We start from the raw sequence: 24,133 nt of genomic DNA on the forward strand, positions 1-24,133 counted from the left end.
CATTAACTTCTATTCTAAAGATATTAGAGAATAAGGAAGCTTTGACATTGCTCAAAAGGGCTTTCAGATAAAATGGAAAATGTAAGCGTTGTGCTAGCTGATTAGTAATAGAAATCAGGGTGGTCTTGAGTGAAAAGGGCCATCGGGTGTGTCAGCGCTGAGGCGAGGCTATTTCTCAGGGCGCTTACGACGGGCAGATGAATTGTGAACTGAAAGCCAGAGGCTCCAGTGTCTCACTTTGTCCCTAACTCGATACATGACCTTGGACCTGCCCTTCTCTGAAGGCCTCAGCAGCCGCCTCACCCGTAATCCAGGACAGTGCCCACCTCCATGCCAGTCACCTCACGGAGCGATAGGTGCTGTGGGTTCTGGGCAAAGCCTTTGTAGAGGTTTCCTCCTATTAATTTGCTAAGAAGTTTTATCTTGAATGGGTGTTGAATTCAATAAAATCCTTGTTCTGTATATACTGAAATGATCATATGACTTTTTTCTTTTTTCCTTTAATCTGTTAAATTTTGTAAATGGAGCTTTTAATGTTAAATAAACCTTATATTCCTGAGAAAAACTCAACCTGGCCATGTTGTACTAAATTTATTTTATAGATGGCTGGGTTATGAATTGCACATCTACCGTTCACGGTAAGAACGAACTGTGATTGTCCTTTCTCACATGATTCATGCCCAGTTTTGGTGTCAAGGTTATCTGAGCTTCATAAAATGAGGAATATTGCCTGTTTTTCTAACATCAGGAACAATGTGTATATGAGACTGGAAAAATTTGTACGTTACAGTGTGGTGGAGCTCACCTATAAAACTATCGGCATTAGTTGTTTCTTCGCGTGTGACAGATTTTGTAACTGCTGAATCAATTTTTTTCAGGGTAATAGGACTAAACTAGACTTGTTTTCTACTTGAGCCAATTTTGGCCATCTATATTTTTTCTAAAAAACTCTCCATTTCATTTCAATTTTCAGATTCATCTACATAAAGTTATTTATTGAATTCTCTAATATTTAAAAACTCTCTTGCATCTACAGTTATCTTGCTTTTTATATTTTGGATATTACTTCTCCTTTATCTCTTTTTTTAATGGCCAGTCTTGCTAGAGATTTGTATATTTTATTAACTCTTTTCAAAAAATTCAACATTTCACTTTTGATTCTCTCTACGGTAGTTTTGTTTTTAACTTTATTTATGCTGTCTTCTTCCTTTGACTTTCTGCAGGTTCATTGGTTGTCGGTTCCCCTAATTTTTTATATGATTAATTGTGAGCCTTTCTTCTTTTCTAATATAAGTTGAGGGCATAAATTTCCCTCTAAAACCTGCTTTAGCTGAATCCTGCAAATTTTGATATGTCATATTTATTTTTCTGTTCTATGTACTTGTAAATTTCCATTATGATTTCTTTGACCCATGAATTATTCAGAAGTATGTTTTTAAACTTCCCAAGTATGGACTTTTGGTAATAATCTTTTTAAAAACTGATTTGAATTTAATTGCCCCTTTTCAAACAGTCAGTCAAAATTAGTTTTTAACTGTTCCAATGTGTGCTGAAGAAGAATAAATATTTGTCCACACTTGGCTGTGAGATTCTGTAGATGTGTGTGAAAAACAGGTTGTTAAACGTGTTATTCAGTTCATCTATATCTTTCCTTGCGTTTCATTTGATCAACCACAGAAACAGATGTGCTGAAATTTCCCACTACAATGATAGATTTCTCAGTTTCTCCTTGTTCTTTTTTCTTTTTGCTTTTTTTGAGTATTACAATATAGTCATGCACCGCATAATGAAGTTTCCACCAACGGTAGGCTGCCTAGATGACAGGGGTCCCATAAGATTAGTACCACAGCCTAGGTGTGCAGTAGGCACTGCCATCTAGTTTTCGTGTAAGTACACGCTGTGATGTTTGTACAATGACAAAATCGCTTAAGGATGCCTTTTTCAGAACGTGTCCCTGTCACTAAGTGACATATGATTATATATGTCATAGAATCACTTTGCTCTCTGAGTGAATGAAATTTTTAAATCATTTTGTTATCTTTAACTTCTTTAACAATTTCCTAAGTCATTATTTTACATTCTATACTGATAATTCAGACTATCTAAAGTCTTTGGGGATTCTAATCCATCGTTTTTTGTTTCTCTTGTATATAGGTCATCCTGTCTTGCTTCTTTATGTGTTCAGTGACTTTTTAAACTTTAACTGAGAACTCATCTTCGGCTGAACTTAATCTGCGGGAATCCTAAAGTGCCTGGATTGAGAATATGTTTCCCTGGAAAGGATTTGTCTTTGCTTCAGTCATACACCAGGGCAGTCAACCAACCTCAACCTTTTTTTTTTTTTTTTGAGGAAGATTAGCCCTAAGCTAACATCTGCCGCCAATCCTCCTCTTTTTGCTGAGGAAGACTGGCCCTGAGCTAACATCCATGCTCGTCTTCCTCTACTTTATATGTGGGATGCCTACCACAGCATGGCTTGCCAAGTGGTGCCATGTCTGCACCCAGGATCTGAACTGGCGATCCCCAAGCCCCTGAAGCAGAATGTGTGAACTTAACCGATGCGTCACCGGGCCAGCCCCCAACCTCAACCATTTTAATTTAACTTGTCACCTTGGAGGTTTCCTGATTCCTCCCTCACACCAGTGGAAGCCTTTGGTTACAGATTGGCAGGGGAGACTCCCCCACCCCCACCCCGCCTGGAGCAGGGCTGCAGCACAGCTTTCCCTGGTGGCTCCTGTGGGCAGCAGGTGGCTTTCTCCTCTGACCCCTCCCTGGGTGTTCTGCCTCCTCAGGACATCCCACAGCCCCATCTCCTATTTCCTCCAAATTTATCTCCAAATCCCCAGCCCCTGGGCCTGCTGTCCTCTCCTCTGTGAGCTCAGCTTCCTCTGCATCTCCTTGGCTCTTGGGGAGTTTCCATATTCTCTCCTGAGCTCAAAAAGCATTAAAAAAATACTTATTTTTATTTACCCAGCATCGGGGTGTTTTGAGCTGGAATACCAACAACGCTTCCACTTCCTTTCTATCCCTAAAAACAGTTCTCACAGTGCAGGGCGCATAATGTTTGCGGAAAAATAGTTTCGGACTCTTCAGAGTCCAATGTTATTTATTACTTTCTAAAAGAAATGATGGCAACCCCCATTGGCAAGATCAACTGGGACAGTCATGGACATGACGGAGTGGATAAAAGTCCGAACAGACTGATTTCTGGCTCCTGTCATCTGTCAGCCACATGGACTTCACAAAGATACTGACCTGCCACCTGCCTGATTCTCAATGTCTTCACCTGAGAATCGAGCATGATAACAGGACCTACTCCACAGCATGGCTCAATAATTAATTGATATAATGTACAACAAAGAGCAAAACTGGAAAGCAGCATAAAATGGCAACTTATTAATCATGCTTAAACGATTAATAATAATCATGCTTAAACGATCATCTTAAGACACATGATTAAGTAAAGAATTATTAATGCCTAAATGAGTGTATGTCCAGGCAAAGCTTGCCAGTGCTTGCCTGCCACATACATGGCACCCAAGAAATGTGAGTTTCCTTTCCTCACTATAAGTAATGTATGAAATACTAAAATCCACACATAAAGGACCTAAAAGCAGTCCTCAAAACGGTTACTTCCATAGCTTTTGTTTATGAATATGCCTCTTGAACTTAAAAAAAAATGCAGCATGGAGGAATAATGGTAAATACTAGAATTATAAAAATAAAAAATAATCTGTTATGTCATTGCATCCAAAGTACCATTAAGTGAAAGCTACACTGTTATTTTTCATAGCGCTACGAAAGAAACAACACTGCTGTCGACTATAAGAGGCATCCCGGTTTCAGAGATGTTAAAAATGTTAGAATTCACAAGGTTTGCTTCCTAGAGGCAATGAAATAGGGCAGCCTTGGGTTGGAGGGTGCAGTGTGCTCCCGTGTACGGTACCTCACTGAAGCCTACGGCACAGACAGGACAGTGAAATGGAGGCACGGAGGCAGCACCAGAAAGAACCAATGGCTGTCGATGCCTGCTCATCCTCCTCCCTTCCCCAGGCCTGCACTCACCGGGCTGTGCGACTCCAGGATCTGTGCGCAGGCTGCCTTTGTCAGGGTCTCCGACGCGCTCAGCTCCTCCAGAAGCAGGTCCTGGATGCTCAGGAGGGCAGTGTATGCCCACAGGGTCTTGGCCATCCTGGCCGCCTTCTGGAACTGCAGGGAGACGAGGGACTCTGCAAAGCGACCCTCCTGGGCCTCCAGCTGCTGCACTCTCTCCCGCAGCAATTCTCCTCGGACCTGGGGAGGGGCCGAGCCAGAGACCAGAGAGCTGTGAGTGGAGGGCAGGTCAGAGAGAGAGAGCAGGCAGCCTACACAAGGCAGCCAGTCATTAATTCGGGACTCTGGGGCGCATCTCAAATATTTACAAGGAAGCAGTGCTGGAACCTGCAGTGCACAATTTAAGACCACAAGGGCGTCTCTGCTTTTAAAGACTCTCCGGGGCTTTCGGAGTCCAGCTGCTCATTCCGCATGTACCCCTCCGGAAGGTAAATTGAACTGTGTTGCTGTCCAGCACAAAATCCTTGAAAGGCTCCCCAACCTAGAGGACGAGAGTTCCAACCTCCTCACAGGCCCTGAGGCCCTTCCCCACCTGCTCCCAGCTAAGGTCTGTTCTTCTTTCTGCAGCCCCCCACACACCTGGACCTCCACCGTTCCTGATCGCTCACAGCCCCACACACCACGCCCTTTGTGTCTACCATCCGAGCTCTTCGCTGTGACTGGCATGCCCTGCAGCCTCGTCCTCCTGAAATCTCCCACTCGTCCGCTGGGTCTCTGGTTCCCAACTCCCCGCCTTGAAGCATCCTCGCTCTGCACCTGTTGTCACGCTCTTCTCTGTGTTTCTTTCATTCCATGCCCTTCTCCCATGCTGGCACTCACCACATCGTCCACCCCACAAGGACAGAGCTCGTCTGGGGGCGGGCCCAGCACCCTGGGGCTCAGCGGATTCTAGACAACTGAATCCACTCACTCCACTCATTCGCTCCACTAAGCAGTTCATTTTGGCATCTCTCTATATTTTTTCTCCACTACCACTACCTCTCATACTTGCTCTAGAAAAACTGCTACAGTGAACAACGCAGTCTAATGCTTCTCAGACCTCACCGCCTGAGCCCCTAAAGGCAGCTCCCTGTAAATGTGCACCCCTCTCCCCTGCACAGGGAGCCAAAGTACAAAGCAAAAAGTAGCCTGCACAAGCATAATACCCCCTTGAAGTACTTCATTTTACCTGTAAAAGCCCATGGAATTTGATTCACAATAGCCCAAAGGAAAAGCAACCCCAGTGTCCACCAACAGAGGAATGGATGTATCCACACAATGGGATATTATTCAGCTTTAAAAAGGAAAGAAATTCTGATGCACACTACAGCACGGATGACACTATGCTAAGTGAAATGAGCCAGTCACAAGAGGCCAAATCCTGGCTGATTCCACTTACATGAGGGACCTCGCGTAATCAAATTCAGAGACGGAAAAACAGAAAGGTGGGGGCCAGGAGCTGGGAGGGGCAAAGGGGGAGTTTCTGTTTAATGGGCACAGAGTTTCAGTTTGGAGAGATGAAAAAGTTCTGGAGATGGATGGTGGGGATGGTTGCACAACTATGTGAATGTGCTTAATGCCACTGAACTGGACATGTAAAAATGGTTAAAATGGTAAATTCCATGCTACATACACTTTACCACAATATAAAAATTTGAAAAAGTTTGTGGAATTTTGTTTTCTGACATGTAACCTATTTTTTTTTTTTTAGGAAGATTAGCCCTTGAGCTAACATCCGCTGCCAATCCTCCTTTTTGCTGAGGAAGACCGGCCCTGAGCTAACATCCGTGCCCATCTTCCTCTCCTTTATATGTGGGACACCTGCCACAGCATGGCTTGACAAGAGGTGCCATGTCCGCACCCGGGATCCGAACCTGCGAAGCCCAGGCCACTGAAGCAGAACATGCAAACTTAACCGCTGCGCCACCGGGCTAGTCCCTATGTAACCTATTTCTAATATTCATATGTTTATATTCAGAAGTGTTGAAGTAGTCGGCATAAGGAAAAGTCTTTACTTGAAGGTTGGCAGAGCTCATGGCCCGGGCTCCTCCCACGGCTGCACAACCTTCCTGTGCCCGTCCCCGTGTCCCTCAGGGAATGCAAGTCCTGGTTTGAAAAGCTCAGATTTCATCTCAATGATCTGTCCTTCAGGAAAACCTCTGATGTAGGGAAAAGGAAAAAGTGCCCCAAAGAAGCAAATAGCCCACTTGCGGTAGCTGTTGGCTGGGGAACAAAATTCTGGCTGGAGGACCTGCAAAAGCTTCTTGGGAAGGTGGTACCTAAAACAGGCCTCGCAGGCTGAGGAAGGACCATAAATGGAACGTGGTTCTGCAAAGACGTACGCTGCCGGCGCAGGCATCTGTGACTCACAGGGAAGCCCACAGACGTCAGAGGCCAGAGGCAACCATGCACAGCACTGTAGTACAGAAACACAGCTCCTCTGGGAGAAGGCGGTTCATGTCCACGCTCAAAAGGGAACAAGACGTCCTGTTCTCAAAAGGCTGCTAGTACACCCCAATCTTTCCCCAGCTTGGAGAACCAGGTGACAGGCACCTGCCCACGGACTGGTTTCCATGGAAACTGCAGATCCTGGGCCTGGGCCTCCCGGATGGGCCTTCTGTAAGGGCCAGCAGCTGGACTCAGCTTGCATAGACACGGCTCATACAGGTGGTCCAATGTCCTCGCAAGGCTGGACATGCCCTGTGAGAATGGGACCCCAAGAGCTGTGTCTGATTACTTCTACGTGGGAAGGCTCGGAAGCTGTCTCTACACTTCTTTACAGATCTCAGTCTTCCCGCAAACTCCCTTTCCCAGGGTCACTTTTTCACAGTAAGTTCACAAATGGAAAATATATTTACACCTTTGTTTATTAATACAAAAAAATTTAGTGAGCATCAAATATGTATAAGTATCAAATATAGTATAAAGGAATGTGTGATGCACCTAGAGGATGGGGAGGGGAGAGAAGAGGCAGAGATGACTCAGACACGGATGTAACCTGAACGGGCTCATAACCGAGGACGGTGGAGGCGCAGGTGGAGGCCCGCGCTCCGGAGCCAGACGCCCCGGGTGTGGGATCCACCCTGCAGCTTACTAGCTGCTGAGCTGGGGCAAGTCCACTAAGCCTTCGAGGCCCACATTTCCTCATCTGCAAAATGGCAAGAATAACACCTCCCAACACATAGGATAAAACAAAAAGCTTTACTGAGGTACAATTACTGTGCAATAACCTGCACATATTTAAAGTCTATAATTTGCTAAGTGTCTAAGTGTTGACATGTTTACACACCCATGCAACCAAAGACCGAAATTGGGATGGTGAATGCGATCAGGATAGCGAGCTCACCCATCACCCCCCAAAGTCTCTCACGTCCTGTGTATCCCACCCTCACACCCTCCAGCCACAGCTGACCTGCTGTCTGCCACTATAGATTAGTTTGCATTTTCTAGATTTTTATATAAATGGAATCACAGTACGTACTGTTTCTGTCTGGCTGTTTTCACTCAGCATAACCATTTTAAGGCGCATCCTCTCCTACCATCTCCTTCTGAGGTGAGTATTTCTGATGTTTCCATTTCATCCCCTCCGCGGTCCATTAGCTAATACTCTGTGTTGTCATCTGAGCAGTGGTTTAGGGCGTACATTACACATCTTGCACTTCTCACAGTCTCCCTTCGAGTGATATTATCCCGCGTCACATGGAATATAAGAATCTTACAGCAGCCTTCCATTCGTCCCTTCCTGGTCTTTGGGCTATTTTTGTCATACATTTTAATTATACACGTATAAACCTCGCATTAGTTAATTATTTCTGTTGAAACAGTCATTTAAGAAAGGTTTTGCATTGAGGTGAAATTCATACAACATAAAATTAATTATTTTAAAGTCAACAGCTAGGGCCGGCCCTGAGGCCAACTGGTTAAGTTCACGCGCTCTGCTTCAGCAGCCCAGGGTTTCGCCGGTTCGGATGCTGGGTGCAGACATGGCACCGCTCGTCAGGCCATGTTGAGGCAGCATCCCACATGCCACAGCTAGAAGGACCCACAACTAAAAAACTATATACAACTATGTACTGGGGGGATTTGGGGAGAAAAAGCAATTAAAATCAAAAAAAGAAGAAGATTGGCAACTGTTGTTAGCTGAGGTGCCAATCTTTATGAAGAAAAAAAAATGTCAACAGCTGAGTGGCATTCAGTACATCCACGGTGTTGTGTAGCCATCACCTCTATCTAGTTCCAAAATATTTTCATCAGCCCAAAAGAAAACCCCATAAGCATTAAGGGCTTACCCCCGTCTCCCCTCCCCCAGCCCCTGGCAACCACCGATCTCCTTTCTGTTTCTCCTCTTTTAGGTGTTCTGGACATTTCACATAAACGGAATCATAGAATGTGTGAGCTGTTGTGTCTGGCTTCTCATAATGTTTTTGAGGTTTGTCTCCACTGTAACATGCATTAGAATATCATTCATTTTCACAGCTGAATAATATTCCATTGTACGTACAATTAATTTCAAAAGAGATTTAAAAATAAGAGGAGAATCTTAGATATTTATCCATGTAGTTCCCATTTCCAGTGCTTATTTCTTTGTGGGGTTCCAGATTTCCATCTGGGATGGAATTCCTGCCCAAAGGGGTTCTTAAACCTATCTTACAGTATGAGTCTCCTGGTGGTGAAATCGTTCAGCCTCTGTATGTCTGAAAAAGTCTCTTTCATCTTCATGCTTGAAAGATATTTTGAATTCTGGGTGACGGTTTACCCCCCAATGCATTAAGGACATTGCTCCATTGTCTTCTCGCTTACAGTGTTTGCAATGAGAAATCTTCTAGAAGCTGCTCCTTTGTAGGCAATAGATCTTTTTCCTCCGGTTGCTGTTAAGATTTTCTCTTTATCACTGGTTTGGACCAATGTGACTATGGTGCAGTTTTCTCCACATTTCCTACATCTGGGATTCGTTGAGCTTCTTGAATCTGTGGGTTGATAGCTTTCATCAAATCTGGGAAATTTTCAGCCATTATTTCTTATCCCGTTTTTCCGTTCTCCTCTTTATCTCTCCTCAACTTCAGCAGATCCAATCCCCCACATCCTAGGCGACCTGAAGCTGTCCCACACCTCACGGATGCTGTTCATTTCTTCCCTCTGTTTTCATGTTAGATCATTTATATTACTGTGTCTTCAAGTTACCTGATCTTTTTCCTGCAATCTTTATTCTGCTGTTAATCCTATGCAATATACATCATATATCATATATATGTGTGTGTGAAAACTACGGAGTTTTCTTCTCTAGAAATTTGATTTGGGTCTTTTGATATCTTCCATAGCTCTGTTTAACTTGTTTTCAACATATGACACACAGTTCTGACAGTTTGAATGCTATTCTCTGCTGGTCCCAATGTCTGTGTCAGTTCTGGGTTGGTTCCCAGTCCCGGCTTTTCTCTTCCTTAGGAGCCACATTTTCCTGCTTTGTTGCACGCTTAGTAACTTTTAATTAGATGAGGGACATCGTGAACTTTCCCTTGTTGGCCCTGGATATTTTCGTATTTCTATATGGAATACAAAATTCTTACGCTCTGTCCTGGGATGCAGGCAAGTTACTTGGAATCAGTTTTGTCTTTCCTGGTCTGGTTTTTAAGATTTTTTAGGTAGGACCAGAGCAGAGTTTAGCTAAGGGCTAATAACTCTCACTAAGGAGGCAAGATCTTTGGGAGGAGTATATCCATCACCTCGCGAGTGACGAGGTTTCCTAGCCCGGCTGGAGGGAACCCTCACTGTCCCCGCCCTGTGGGGGCACTGGGCTCTCTTCTCTCTGTACCTTTGGGGCCGTCCTTTTGCTGGCTTGGAGTACTTTCCTCAAACGTGTGGGCCGAGCAGTTCTCAGCTGAATACTCACGGGGTTCCAGTGGGTATCTCGGGAGCTCTTTCTCCTTCCTAGTCTAGCTGCCCTGCTTCCCTGAATCCTTAGCTTTGTCTCCTCCACTCGAGGAGTCTGCCAGGGTGGGCCTGGGCCTCCCCCCACGCACAGCCTGCGAACCCTTCAGGGTAGTAGCATCGTAGGGCTCAACTCTCTGGTTTCCCATGTCTCAGAGATCACTTTTGACTGTTGTCCAGTGTCTTGAAAACCATTATTTCATAAACTTTGTTCAATTTTTTCTTTCGTTTTAGGTGAGGGGTAATTCAACTCTTTTTTTTTTTTAAAGAGCTGACGAGTTTTTTTTTTTTAAAGATTTTATTTTTTTCCTTTTTCTCCCCAAAGCCCCCCAGTACATAGTTGTATATTCTTCGTTGTGGGTCCTTCTAGTTGTGGCATGTGGGATGCTGCCTCAGCGTGGTTTGATGTCCGCGCCCAAGATTTGAACCAACGAAACACTGGGCCGCCTGCAGCGGAGTGCGCGAACTTAACCACTCGGCCACGGGGCCATCCCCTAATTCAACCCTTTTTATTCTGTCTTGTCCAGAAGCAGAAATCTCTCATATTTTGATTATTAAATAATCTGCTGCTTTTAATTGCCTAGAACAGTGCCTGACACACTGGAGTGTTTAATAAACGTTAGCTGTTGTTGTCATGGTTGGTATTAATCTTATTATTGCAGGTATAATATGGTTGGTGCCATAAGGAAGGTCCACATATAGTGCTACGGGGGAGCTTAGAGGATGGAGGAGGTAGAGGGGTCAGGGGAGGTGGTGAAGACATTGGCATTTGAACTGGATGTTGGAAGATCCAGGCATTCAGAAACAAAGAGCAGCACAATCAAAGGCACTGAGGCAGGAGTGTATGGGGTCCCCATGGGGTGAGGAAGAAGGTGAATTAGACCAAAGTTGAAAGGAAAAGTGGAAGATGAAGCCATAGAGGCCGGACAGAAACCACATTACAGAGGCCATGACTGCCAGAGAGAAGAGGGAAGACCTTCTCCTGAGGCAAAGGAAGGGGAAAACAGGAGGCAATGAGGAAAAACATGAGGGCCGGGCAGGTGAGCAAGAAATGGATGAGAGGTCCCCTTATTGCACACCTGCCATGAGCTCAGATCTTCCTGTTCCCTCCATGTGCTCTCAATCTTCCCCACTGGTGGATGGGTGGTGGCCCAAGCATCCTGTAAGGCCTGGTTCCCTGCAGAGATGCAGGGCAGATGAGCTGTCCATGAGGATATCTCAAGTTTTACTGATGCAAATTCATAACTAAAATGTGGGGCAAACGTAAAGCCTTTTGTATGTGCTGTAAGAACAATGTGGACAGTGAGATCAAGAAAAGAAAGATTCTCCAAAATCCTTTTTTCTTCTTCGGAAAGCTTGTTAATTCCAGCACCATAAGAATGTGCCTCCAGAGAGGGTTTCATCCTGGTCTGAAAGCACTCCTGGGAAAGGAGACAGATTTGCATTTCTATGAAGAATTAATGGCAGGCTTCATTAAATACTCAAGCTCTCTAAAGTAATAAAAATTCATTTGCAAAACAATATGCTGCTAACTACTCTTATTTTAAACGGGAAGTTCAAACATCTTCCTTCCTTCCTTCCCTGACAGCACACGGATTTCAAAGGAGCAGATTCTTCTATACTGTAATGTCCTTTAAACACAAAATGAAATCACCCCTGTCAATCAGCAGGGAATTACTGGGATTCTAAGGAGTTGAAGGCGTCACACCCCTCCTCCTTATCCAGGTTTGGAAACAAATGCAACTAGATGCAGGGGTGAGCCACACAGACGCCAAACATCAGCTTTAATATTGATGGAAACCAGATCGGAGAATGTGGCTCAGACGTGTGTCCAAATGAACACACACGCCCCCAAACAGCAGGCCTGCCCCCCAAGCTCATCACATCATGGAAAGAGAACGGGAACTTGCTACGGGAGGGAGCTGGGCTGAGCAAGCCCAGTCCCTTCTTTAATTCCGCCAATCACAGAACAGCCTCCCTGGAGAAAAGTGGGCAAGGACGGAGAGAGGCCAGGATGTCACTAGCAAAGTCCCCCTGCATGGAAGGAATGGGGTCAGAGAGGGGTCACAACAAGACTCTCTCATCCAAATGCTGGGAGAAGACCGATAACACACCATTTAAACATGAGTGTGCACTTGTATCCTAGTGGCTGGTCCTTGCACAAAGCAGGTCAGTCTAACACACGCTTTGCTGGGTACATTCAAAATGCCCAGAGGGACTAAGAAGATGGAAAGTGTTTAAGACTTTCTCCTCATCTCGCATCAGGAGGGGAGTGGACTCAGTAAAGATGTGTTGGGTTAATATTTGTTAAATGAAATACCACCTTGCTAAATAAACCTCATCAGTGCTTAGATTTAGAGATGGAAAAATTGATTCCTATGCCTGGAAAGACAATGCCAGCCACCCCGTCATCTAAATAAACAAAGTGCAAAAATCTCAAACAAACTAAGGGGACTGCCTTAAACCAGCCAGCATAGTTTTGTTTGTTTTGTTTATGGTTGATCTGTTATCGCTTACATACAAGCTTACCACTTAACTAGCTGTGTGACCTGGACAAGCTGCTTAACTTCTCTGAGTCTCAGTTTTGTCCGTGAAAATAACACAATAAAACAATAGGAGACAATGCCTAGTACCATCTCTGGTAGCTAATGAGCACCTAACAAATGGTAGCTGCCATTATCATTACAACTACGATTATTTCTATTATCATCATTATAATTAGTTAAATAGAGTCTCCTTTAGGTTGCAGGAAGAAGATAAAAATAATAATTTGTAATATTGGGGATTTTCTTTCCTCCTTTAAAAAAGTTTCTTCATTTCTAATTATAAAATACATGCACGATGTAGAAAAATATTAACAATGGATATTCCTGGTGAAAGACAGTAGATTTATAACAAGCATCTATTGTTCTCTTTAAGGCAGAAGGGAAAGATGGGGAAAATAAGAGAGGAAATACTAGCCACAAATTTTAAAAGCTGGAGAGATGACTGGGTGGTAAAGGACTCCCCAGATCCCAAAAGATTAAGCCAGCAATGGTGTAGGCAAAGAAGCACATGATTTAAACCGTAAAGTCCCCCCAAATCTCAGAAAACGCCGGCCCCAGACAGACCTAGAAGTTGGAGGTCAAAGTTGAAGGTAAACAGGAGGAAAGGTTGAGCATCTCACTTAGAAACAAGTCCCCAGAACTCCCCCCACCCGGTTCTGCCCAGCAGACGCTGCTCCTCCCTCAGCCCAGCAGGTCCCTGGAGACGTGTTCTCCGGAAGAGTCTGTGAACTTGGACAAACTGAGCCCACCGAAGCTGGGGGCTCCACACAGAAAACAGAGAGCTCAGGAGAAACTTTACACACTGACTACTGAAGTCTCACCGCTCTTCCCACGTTCGGCTCCTGAAACGTCGGCAGCCAGGCCTTTCCCATGTGGCCAGGAGACTGGTCTTCTCTGGGGACTCTGACCAGCCTTCAAGGGAGACCTAAAGATACCGACATGGGGTTCCCCAAGGGAATGGTCCAGCTCAGTCACACTGGAGTGAAGGTCACAATCTACAGGCACCATCTTCGGCTCAGAGCCTCCAAGGAGCTTGTAGGTACTCCAGTCTTAAATATGAGCAGTCCACCAACGGTGACCACACACCTGGGAAAGCCTCTCAAGAACAGAGGTAACTGTCAAGATGCAGGAATTTGTTTTAAAAGAACTTTAAAAAATATAACTGTTCTCAGAGGGATACAAAAAGTTATAGAAGCCTTAAAACAACAAAAGAATGTTATTTCTCTAAGAAGAGACCATTAGGAGAGGAAAAAACCCTCTTGAAGAATCAGAATTAAAAACTTGAACAGAAGACTCAATGAAAAGTTTGGAAGATAAAACTTAGGATATTCCCCAGGAAGTAAAGTAAAAGAACAAAGAAAAAGAAAATAGTAAAAAAGAAAAAGCACAAGAGGTCCAACATCTGAATAATTAGAGACCTAGAAAGACAGACCAGAGAAAAGGGGAGTTAACTATCAAAATCACTCAAGAAAATTTCCCAGAATTCCAAGATTTGTCAAACAATGTGTCAAGTATGTGGGCAGAACAGAAATATTTTCAGTCTTGAAAAATTTCAAAATATTAAACTTTTCCCATGCTCTTTCCTAGGAAACAAACATGGGAAGAGTTTCATTAAAATAAGGGACACATGGGGCCAGCCCCATGGCTGAGTGGTTAAGTTCGCACGCTCTGCTTCAGGTGGCCCAGGGTTTCGTCAGTTCAAGTCCTGGGCGCGGACATGGCACCGTTCATCGAGGCACGCTGAGGTGGCGTCCCACATACCACAACCAGAAGGACCCACAACTAAGAATATACAACTATGTACCCGGGGGCTTTGGGGAGAAAAAGCGAAAAAATAAAATCTTAAAAAAATAAATAAATAAGGGACACATTAGGAAAGAGAGGAGAGAAGGAAATTCAGAGCATGACCCCAAGATGGCAGGTGTGCATAAGGAATAAAGGGCAGCGTCGAGATTGAAGAACACCAGAGTCACAGAGACAGACGTCCTCAAGAAGATGGAATTAATGAGACACGTCTTGTGTGATGGGCCCAATAGGCTATTTAGTCAACTGTCAAGAAGTGGACTGAATTAGTGATGAGCACATAGGAAAGCAACCAAAAACCAAAAACCAAAGGACAATATTAACTCCAGGAAAAACAAAAAGTGATACAGGAAAGAAAAATGAATCTCAGTTTTTATGTGGCTCAGACATGAATAACAGTTAAGTAACCACAGTAAAAGAAATCTTAAATATGGATCTAACTATATCGGGGGTGGGGGAGGACAGGACGGGCTCATGTGTGTTGCAGGTTGAAAGAAGAAAGATGGTTAAATCCTTTCTCCCATAAACAAAAGTGAACAGATAATGCCTATGAGCAGAGAAAATGAGAAATAGCAAGACAGGCATGTTACTTAGAGATATGGAGGTAAAAACCAAAAGATTAAGCTAAAAAATTAAAAGTCGTTACGCCTGAGGATTTGAACATGTGTGGGGATGTGGTTGCAGGGAGCTGTTCTTTTCTGAGCGCAAACCTTGTAGAATTATCTGACTCTTTCAAAGAATATATACATAAATTCAATAAAAATGAAAAGCAGGGGCTGGCCCAGTGGCGCGGCAGCCCGGGGTTCGCTGGTTCAGATCCCAGGTGTGGACATGGCAGCGCTTGGCAAGCCATGCTGTGGTAGGTGTCCCACATATAAAGTAGAGGAAGATGGGCACGGATGTTAGCTCAGGGCCAGGCTTCCTCAGCATAAAGCGGAGGATTGCAGTAGTTAGCTCAGTGCTAATCTTCCTCAAAAAAAAAAAAAAAAGAAAGAAAAGTAAATTTTTAAATGGACATGTAGAAAAAATTTACTACATTCAAACCCTCCAAAGATAACCATGGTAACTCTTCCATATGAGACGGGGGAAGTAGAATAGATTAGAAAGGGAAGCTGCATTCTGATTGTGAGGTCTTGAAGGCCATGCCCAAGAGTCTGGGTTCTGTTTGGGGGCAGTGGGAAGCAATGAAAAGTCCCCCGGAGCGGTGCTTCAGGGAGATGAGTGTGACACAGTCTGCCTCAAGGGGTAACATGGCGGCAAGAGTTGACATGCAGAGGAAGATGTGGAGGCCTTCCCAGGCTTTGTGGATGGACGGATTTTCCCTCCCCTTCCTAAAATGCATTCCCTTTCAATGCGCCTTCTTTTCTAAGCTTTATAAGGACCTGTGCCATCAGTGTTCTCTCTTGTCAGGCCCTCTAAAAATGAGCATGTTATTCTCATGCTTAAACCCTAGTCCCTTCTGAAATGACAGGAGAGTGAGGAGCTGTTCCTGACAGAAGCGCCAGCCACCTCTGCATAATTGCCGAAGCAGCGGCAGAAACACAATACACGGTCGATGGCAGTGCGGGAGTTCCGCTCCTGAGTGAAAGGATGGCTAACGAAGTGTGCATGCATGGCACATCATGAAACCTGGCAACAGTGAACGAATAACGGATGGGTGAGAGGACAGGTAGGAGACACGAGACCCAAATGAAGGGCAACATCATTAAAATAATACCAGAAATAACGGGAGAGCAGGAAATATGGTCATGTCTTTTTCATTTATATTTAAATATTCCTAAAGAATATTTATGAGAAATTTATATATACTCTGTGCAAAAACAGCAGGAGAACACACCAAAGATTAGGTGAAATGTTCCCTTCATTTCTGGATCCATCAAACATCTGTGAATAGAACACAAGGAGGGGCATCGGGAGACCTGTGCTTTAGGCTCTGCTCTGCCACCTACCAGCTCTGTGACTTTGGACAAGCTGCTCAAGCTTTCTGAGTCTCAGCGTTCTCATCTGTGAACTGCACAGTAAGAGCTGTTCCACCTGCCTCCCTACAGAGGTGGGTAGGATACATGCAGAGGTTCCAAGAGTGCCTGAGACATCAAACACTGAAAAGAACCTAAATGTTCATTAATTGAGGGGTGGTTAAATCATGTAACGTTCACACACATCATGAAATACTACGCTGCCATAAAAAGCGATGAGGAAACTCTTACGTATCAATATGGAAAATCTTCAAGTTTCAGTATTAAGTAAAAGCAAAGATGATAGGTAGATAGATAGACAGATAGACAGAGGTAGGTAAACTGGTATAGATGATGGCACATGGAGGGATGGATGGATAGATTGATATGGGTAGGTAAATCATATTGATAGATATAGGTAGACCATTGATAGCTAGATAGAGGTAGGTAAGATAGATGGATGGATAGATAGATAGATGATAGATGTAGACAGATAGATCTATTACTAATAGTTGGAGAGTAAAAATGAGCTACACAATTTGTGCTGTGTACCCACTCTGCTTTACGGATTGGCCTAGGCATCGAGGCAGGAGAAAAAAAGACACATTCTCTGTTCTGGTCAAGCATTCAACAAGTAAGACCTTGGCCAGGGGCCATTTTAAGGGCAGCCTTCTCATCTTTCAGCTCCAATAAACTGCCCCAAGGTGGTGATAGCCTCCCGGAGGTCAAGGAAGGCACCCAAATGTCCCTTCACCAATGGGGCACTCACTTCCGAGAAGCCCTCTTTGGTTGCCCTCCTGGAGAGGGCAGAGGGACTGACATGACTGACCGTTGCATAGGGTGACTTTGACCATCTACCAAGCCCACACTGGAACCTTATTCTTGCTGAGGTGGCTGGCCCCAGGGCCCTTCAGTTCACAGCGATCAATCACTTCTCCATAGGGCCTGGGACTGCCACCTTAGCTCCCATCTCAAGCTTACAAGCAGAAGGAAAAGAACAGGTCAGACCAAGACCAGGCCTGCATCCTCTGGGGCCAACGAGCGCAGAGGTCAGGAGAGAAGTTCTCAATACAGAACTAGAAATGAATGTACCCCCCCAAATATTCTCTACAAGGTGCCCAAATCTTGTCAATTCTGCCTCAGCAGGCCTGAGCTCCTCAGGGCAGCCCTCCAGGCCTCTCATGGCCTGGCTCCTCCCTGCCTCCTGGAGCTCCCTTCTCCATCCCTAACAACAGACTCAGCCTGTTAGAGGACAAATGAAATATCTTTCAAAATGGACCTAGCATAAAGCCACAGGGTGAGCCTCAATAAAATCCCAAAGAATCATCATCACATACACTTTGTTCTCTAACAAAAATATAATAAAACTAGACACCAATAAAAAAACAATAGGGGTTTTTTTTTCCCCCCCAAAGAAAAGGATAGGTTAGAATTAAAAATCAACAACAAAAGGGTAGGTTAAAAATTTCCACTTCTGGCCATGATGGAGTAACAAGGAGCAGATCTGCTCTCTCACCAGATTTACTCTCCCACAACTAGAAAACCAGGAAAGTATACGATGCAACAGTTTTCAGACACTGGACAAAAGGCAGCGCAGGACTGGGATTCCTGAGAGACAGGAGAGAGACAAGGTGGGCCCCACGGCTGCCCCAGCTTATGGCTGGGATGCAGTTCCCAGGATGCAATGTTGTGGGGTGGGGTGGAGGGCGCATGGGGAGCTGGCAGCCTCACTAGGTTAAGAAAACAAAATCAGAGTTTGGGAGGCCACCGTGTCTAGAATTTGTGGGGTAGAGTCCCAGAGAGATGGGAGCTGCACAAACAGAGAGAGAGAGAGCTCCTGAGATCTGCCTGGGTGTCCTCAAGTCTTTGGCTAAGTACTGTGCATACTTGAAAAAAATAGCTATGTGAGGCCAGGGAAAGAACCACCAGAAAAGAACAGGCAGAGCCGTTGCTGGAGCTCACAAGGAGCTGGGAAGAGTTAGCATTCCCACTAGCTAGAGTGGAAAGGCCCCATAGCACACGAGGCCCCAGGCCCCAGAAGGGTAAGCCTCAGCCGTGGGGATGAATTAGCCCTCCACTAAAGGCAGCTCTTGATCTAACCTAACAAAGCTTAAAAGCAAGTCTTGAAAGGATAAAACTAATCCCAAATAACTTTACATGCTGGAACCCCAACACTATTAAAGAAAACACAACCAGTACCCAAGATGTAACATTCACAATGCCAAGCATCTGATAAAAAATTACAATACATGCAAAGAAGCAGGAAAATATGATCCACAACCCGGAGAAGAACCAATCAGTAACAAGGAGAGAGATGATGGAGCAAGCAGACAAGGACACTGAAACAGTGATGAGAAAAAGGAATGAGGAATAAGGATTCCTGGGGCACGGAGTGATTAAGTAACTTGCTCAAGGTCACGCAGCTAGAAAGTGGCTGAACTAGGACTTGGACCCAGCAGTCTGGCTCTAGAGACAGAACAAGGGAGTCTAGAAAGACTTATAAAAATTAGTAACATTTCTTTACACCAATATCAAATACGTAAAAAATAGAATTTAAGATAGGTTATCATTCACGACTGCAGTCAAATCTAACATGTATGTGGGAACCACCACAAAGAATACACAAGACCTTATGTGTAAGGTGCCCATGTGACTTACCACCTGAGATGAGAGTGACAGGGAGAGCCAGTGGGAAGGGACATGGGGCCAAAGGGGAGACTGGGACTGTCCCAAGCAAATCAAGATATACGGTCACCCTACGTATGGAAACAACTGTAGATTCTATTACACATCCTAAAAGAAGATCCAAATAAAATAAGAAACAGTCCATCTTTTTGGAGGGGAAGACAATTCTCAAATTAACCTGTTAGTTTAATGCAATCACAACAGAAACTTACTTAGGGCCTTGATTCACTTATTCTAAAATGTATACGCTCTCCAAAGTCTTCCAGGGTTAAAACTGTGCATCTGTGAGTTTGCAATGAGCCCGTCAGAAGGACTGGGCGTCCCTGGCTGAGAATCCCATTTCTGGTCACAGGTGCACGCCAGCCTCTCAGGACAGCTGCCTGTGACCAGAGCTGACAGTTCACCCCATTAACCCATCAGCTGTGCAGAAACGTGGGCAGGCAGGAAGCTCACTTTTGTCTCTGTCTGTCTGGCTGTCTCTCTTTTCCTCCCTGAATCCCTCATACCACCCTTTCTGAATTAGTCACAGAACCATTCACTCAGGTGGAGCGTGGATGACTCCGCTGGATTTTCCATCTGAAAGTGGGATGTGAGCTTCGAAAGGGCTGATGCGCACACTGGCTGCTCCTCTGAAGCTCAGACGATCTCAAGAGCAGACAACTAGAACAGTGCTGCACAAAACGCTCCCTCCAGGAGGAAGCAGAAGGAGAAGAGGGAAAGGAAGGGTGAGAGGCCAAGAAGAAGACAGAAGTGGAAGAAAGGGAGGGGACGTGGGGAAGAAGACCAGAGAGTCACCTAGGGAGGCCGGAGCCGTCTGATTGTCACAGCTGGCTGTCATCACAATGCTGTGACAGAAAGGGCACAGGGAAGGAGGCAGACACGCCTTGTTTGACCCCCAGCTCTACCGCTCACTGACAGCGTGACCTTGGGCAATTCTCCCAACGTCTCCGGATGGAAGAGTCCAGAAGAGTATCAGCCTGGAGGTGAGGGTTGGGGGGACACCTGACATGGGTCCTGGTAAAGAAAGGGGGCACTGAGCAGGTGCTTCCAGCAGGCTCTGCAGCCCCAGCTGTGCAGCCCAAGTCCCTGTGGGTCACCACACTGTCAACCAGGCTGGGGCTCTGCAGTGGGTCTCTGGGCAGTGGTCAGCAAAGCCCAGCCCACCTCGACAGCTGCAGGAGTTTTGAGGGACTTCCCCATCCTGACACAGGATCACACAGCTCTCAGCGGCTAGACGCACACTGAGGGCTGTCACTTCTCTCTGCAATTACCCTGCGAATGAAATATCGGAACAACCGCCGCTCCGACGCTGAGAGATGCGATGGATCAATTCCGGGAGGAACATCAAAGCCGTTAACTCGGGAGTGCCTATGCTATTGGCACTTGCCACCACGAAACAGCCAATTTTGAAGACGGCCTGTCATGAAAAGGTCACAGCTGACAAATGCCTCTCATCTGCCTTTCTCCAGGTTACGGCGCACAGGGAGCTGCTCCACTGTTGGAAAAAAGTAGCATTGTGGCCCGCTCTAAAGTTAAAAAGCGCCTTCCTGCCCATTTGCTCCTCACAAAGACCCTGTGACTAGTGGCTCATGATTGTCATAATCTTCATTTTACATATGTGGGAGCCAAGGCGTGTTTGTCCCACATGGCACACCTGTGGGAAATAAGCACGTTTCGTGGGAACACTCTCCCGTCAATTGCGGTCAGGGCATTCGGTCCAGAGGCAGCGCAGCGATGAAGAACAGACAGAGCTTTAGGTTCAAGCGCTGTGTCTGCCCCGCTGTGCTGCATGGACCTGGGTGAACTCGCTAACCTCTCTGAGACTCAGTTTTCCCACCTGCAAAGTAGGGATATTGATCGTTCCAACTTCTTAGAGAGGCTGGGAGGGTTAAAGCACATAATGGAGTGAATGAGAGACAGGCTAACGTGGTGGCAAAAAGATGGGGTCTGAAGCCAGAGGCTGGGATGCGGCCCAGGAGTTACGGCACCTCTCTGTGCCTCAGATTCCTCACTTCCAGTACAGGGATCATGGCGGCTCCTTTTATGGGATTCGTGATGTCATTAAAGGAATGAACACATGTGGAGAACTTAGCTCCCAAGTCACATCAGTTCTTATTAATATCTACATAGTACAGCTGATACATGTAATATACTGTATGTGCCTATTGTAAATGTGTGATATATATGGACATATAAAGCATTGAGCAGGGCCAGCCAGGTGGCACAGTGGTTAAGTTCGCACGTTCCAGTTTGGCGGCCCAGGATTCACTGGTTTGGATCCCGGGTGCGGACATGGCAATACTTGGCAAGCCATGCTGTGGTAGGTGTCCCATATATAAAGTAGAGGAAGATGGGCACGGATGCTAGATCAGGGCCAGTCTTCCTCAGCAAAAAAAAGAGGAGGATTGGCAGCATATGTTAGCTCACAGCTAATCTTCCTCAAAAAAAAAGAAAGAAAGAAAGAAAGTGTCCAGCAAGGGGCCCAGAATGCCATACACACTCAAAGGCAAAAAATAAATAAATGCTATTATACTTTAAGAGGTGAGGTAAGTTCTTAAATCAGTGTGTAAGACAAAAATGAAATATTAATCACCCTTGAAAAACCCAGTCTTCCCCCAGAGCTGGGGCAGATGGCTGTGTCTTCCGCCCATGTGAAGGGTCTGGCTTCTGCTGAGGACAAACGTATGCCTCAGATGGAAATGAGAGAGGTGAGCAAAGGGCAGGTGGGCTCAGAGTCTCACTCAGGGAACCATGGAGTCCTCTCACCCGCTCACTCACCCTGTCTCTCTCCTCCATCAGCGGGGCAGGTGAGACAGCCTGTCCTCTCACCCGGTCACTCACCCTGTCTCTCTCCTCCGTCAGCGGGGCAGGTGAGACTCAGCCCACCTTCTCAGCCTGACCTCTGAGACCTTGCCCCCATGGTCTGCTCTCCCGTGCCCTCAGGAGGTCCCACACTCCAGCAGTGCGGCGCTTCACGGGGCGGCAGATTCTCTGGGCCTCCTCAGACCTGGCACTGTGTCCTCCAGCATGGCTCAGGCCAAAGCCAACCCCCACTTTTCCTTCTCGGACAGCCTCCACCTTCAGGCTGACAGAGGGTCGCAAACCAGCACGGATTGGAGGACACGCCCCACCCGGCCCTCCTGCTGTATTTCCTCCCTGTGGGGGAGCTCGGTTAGCACAGCTCCTGCTTCGCCACCCCTCTCCCCTTCTCCTCCCCGGGCCACTGGGAGCACACAGGGCAGGCTGGCCCAGCTCTGCTCGGGGAGCCCACTTTGCTCTGCTCCTCTGGGCAGGCTGCTCTGGGGCCCTTGGACGCCTGCAACTGGGTGACTGGGTCTATTTCTGGGGTTGTTTAGGGAGCCCATTTGGCTCTCACACTAATTTCTATCTTCTGAATTAGCCTTTAACAATAAGAAAGATGATATTTTCGCCTCTTCCCACCTTATTCCTTGTCTTATTTCTCAAGTTTATATGGAACATGAGTGGGACTAGGGGGGCCACTTCTCGGGTCCCTTAAGACACCAACAACCTGGACCCAGCTGGCAGGAGCCCGGCCCTCGCCCAGGCCAGGTTCTACTGCTCTTTGCAAGAGTAAGCATTTGTGTTCTGAGAAATACACTTATGTTAAAAAAATAAAGTAAAATAAAAACCAGGCAAAAGACATGGACAGAAGGTAGAAACAAAACAGCCGCTCCGAAAGAGGGCTTGACACATCCATTCTCCAAACACACTCCTCCCGGGAACCTCTGCTGAGGGCTGGGGGACAGCAGGCACCGGGCAGGGATGACACGGTGTCAACTCTCCAATGTCACCTCCTCAAAGACCTGACCTGACTGTCCTCCTACAGGCAACCCCACCGCCCCCTCGTCCCCAGCCTGTCACTATCATGTTGTCTTATTCATTTCCTTAATGGCACTGATCATGGCCTATAATTTTAAGTGTTTTTATCCATCTCCAACTGGAATGTGGCCTGGTGAGAGCAGGGACCACGATGGCCTCAGTCACGGCTGCAGCCCCAGAGTGTGATACGATAAGAGGGGACACCTGAGGACAGAGGCAGCACGTTAGGACAGCTAAGAACAAAGCTCCTTCATCCAGATAAAGAAAGATGGAAAGTGGGGGCCGGCCCAGTGGCGCAGTGGTTAAGTTCACACTCTTCACTTTGGCAGCCTGGGGTTTGCAGGTTCAGATCCCAGGTGCAGACCTAGCACCGCTTGTCAACCCATGCTGTGGCGGCGTCCCACTTAAGGTAGAGGAAGACTGGCACAGACGTTAACTAAGGGCCAATCTTCCTCATCAAAAAAAAAAAAAAAAGAAAGGTGGAAAGTAATTCCAGGAAGAGGGAAGAACACAGATGAACACCATGTGGTCATGCATGTGCATGTACGGGAAATGTAAACTACAACTAAAGAGTGATGAGAACGGGGCTGGAGAGGGAGGCCAGGCTGCTTGTGGGAGCCAGGAGGAGGGGGTGCAAGACAAACAGGGAGACAGAAGTGAAGCAGCAGGTGCAAACGCCTCAGCCCAGAGCAGGCACCAAGGCGGCGGCACCCACGGGCGGCAGGGGAGCAGCAGAGGTGAGGGCTGAAGGAGGAACCAGAGACCTCCAGGTGGAGAAGGGGAGGAGAGGGTTCAAGACAGAAGGAGCGGGTGGAAAGGCCTGGGGGACAGGAGTGAGTCCCACCTGTAGGACCACAGTCTAAACCCACGGCTTGGTGGAGATGGACAGCAACAGCCCCCAAGGGCTCCGTGCACCTTGCAAAGTGGGCGGCCATCAGCCCAGCCGTGTGCAGTGAGATGCAGACGGGGCAGGAGCACTGACCTTCTCAGCCAGGTCTTCAGGGGCCTGCTCGTCAAACAGCTGGATTTTATCTTCAAGGCACTTCTTCAAAAGCTCTATCTTGCTCTTGCTTTTGGAGCGCGGCTTTCTTGCCTTGGACTGTTGCTGGATGGGGCGAGAGGAGACACCTGCAGCTAAGTGCCCGGCAGCAGGTTCCTGCAGCCCGCGAGTCCCAGCGCGAGAGCAGCGTCTGCAGGCCACGGACAGCACAGCTGCCCTAGGCTGAGAGGGGAGGGAGACGGAGGCCTTTCTGGAAGGAGCTCAGTCCACGGGGTTCGGTCTTCACG

The 24,133-nt window shown here is 46.4% G+C and overlaps 1 protein-coding gene across 4 annotated transcripts in view; it reads right to left on the reverse strand.

Annotated features, from left to right (window-relative positions):
• The window catches only part of EVC2 (EvC ciliary complex subunit 2), a 129,451-nt gene that overhangs the window by 20,724 nt on the left and 84,594 nt on the right, over window positions 1-24,133 (reverse strand). For all 4 annotated transcript variants that reach the window (XM_023638367.2, XM_023638370.2, XM_070262725.1 and 1 more), the window contains 2 exons: window positions 23,829-23,951; window positions 4,066-4,293 (listed from right to left, as the gene is read on the reverse strand). In XM_023638367.2, the coding sequence (XP_023494135.2) occupies window positions 4,066-4,293; window positions 23,829-23,951 (351 nt within the window). The remainder of the gene's footprint in view (window positions 1-4,065; window positions 4,294-23,828; window positions 23,952-24,133) is intronic.

This window comes from Equus caballus, chromosome 3, assembly GCF_041296265.1.
Source record: "Equus caballus isolate H_3958 breed thoroughbred chromosome 3, TB-T2T, whole genome shotgun sequence".
NCBI lineage: Eukaryota > Metazoa > Chordata > Mammalia > Perissodactyla > Equidae > Equus > Equus caballus.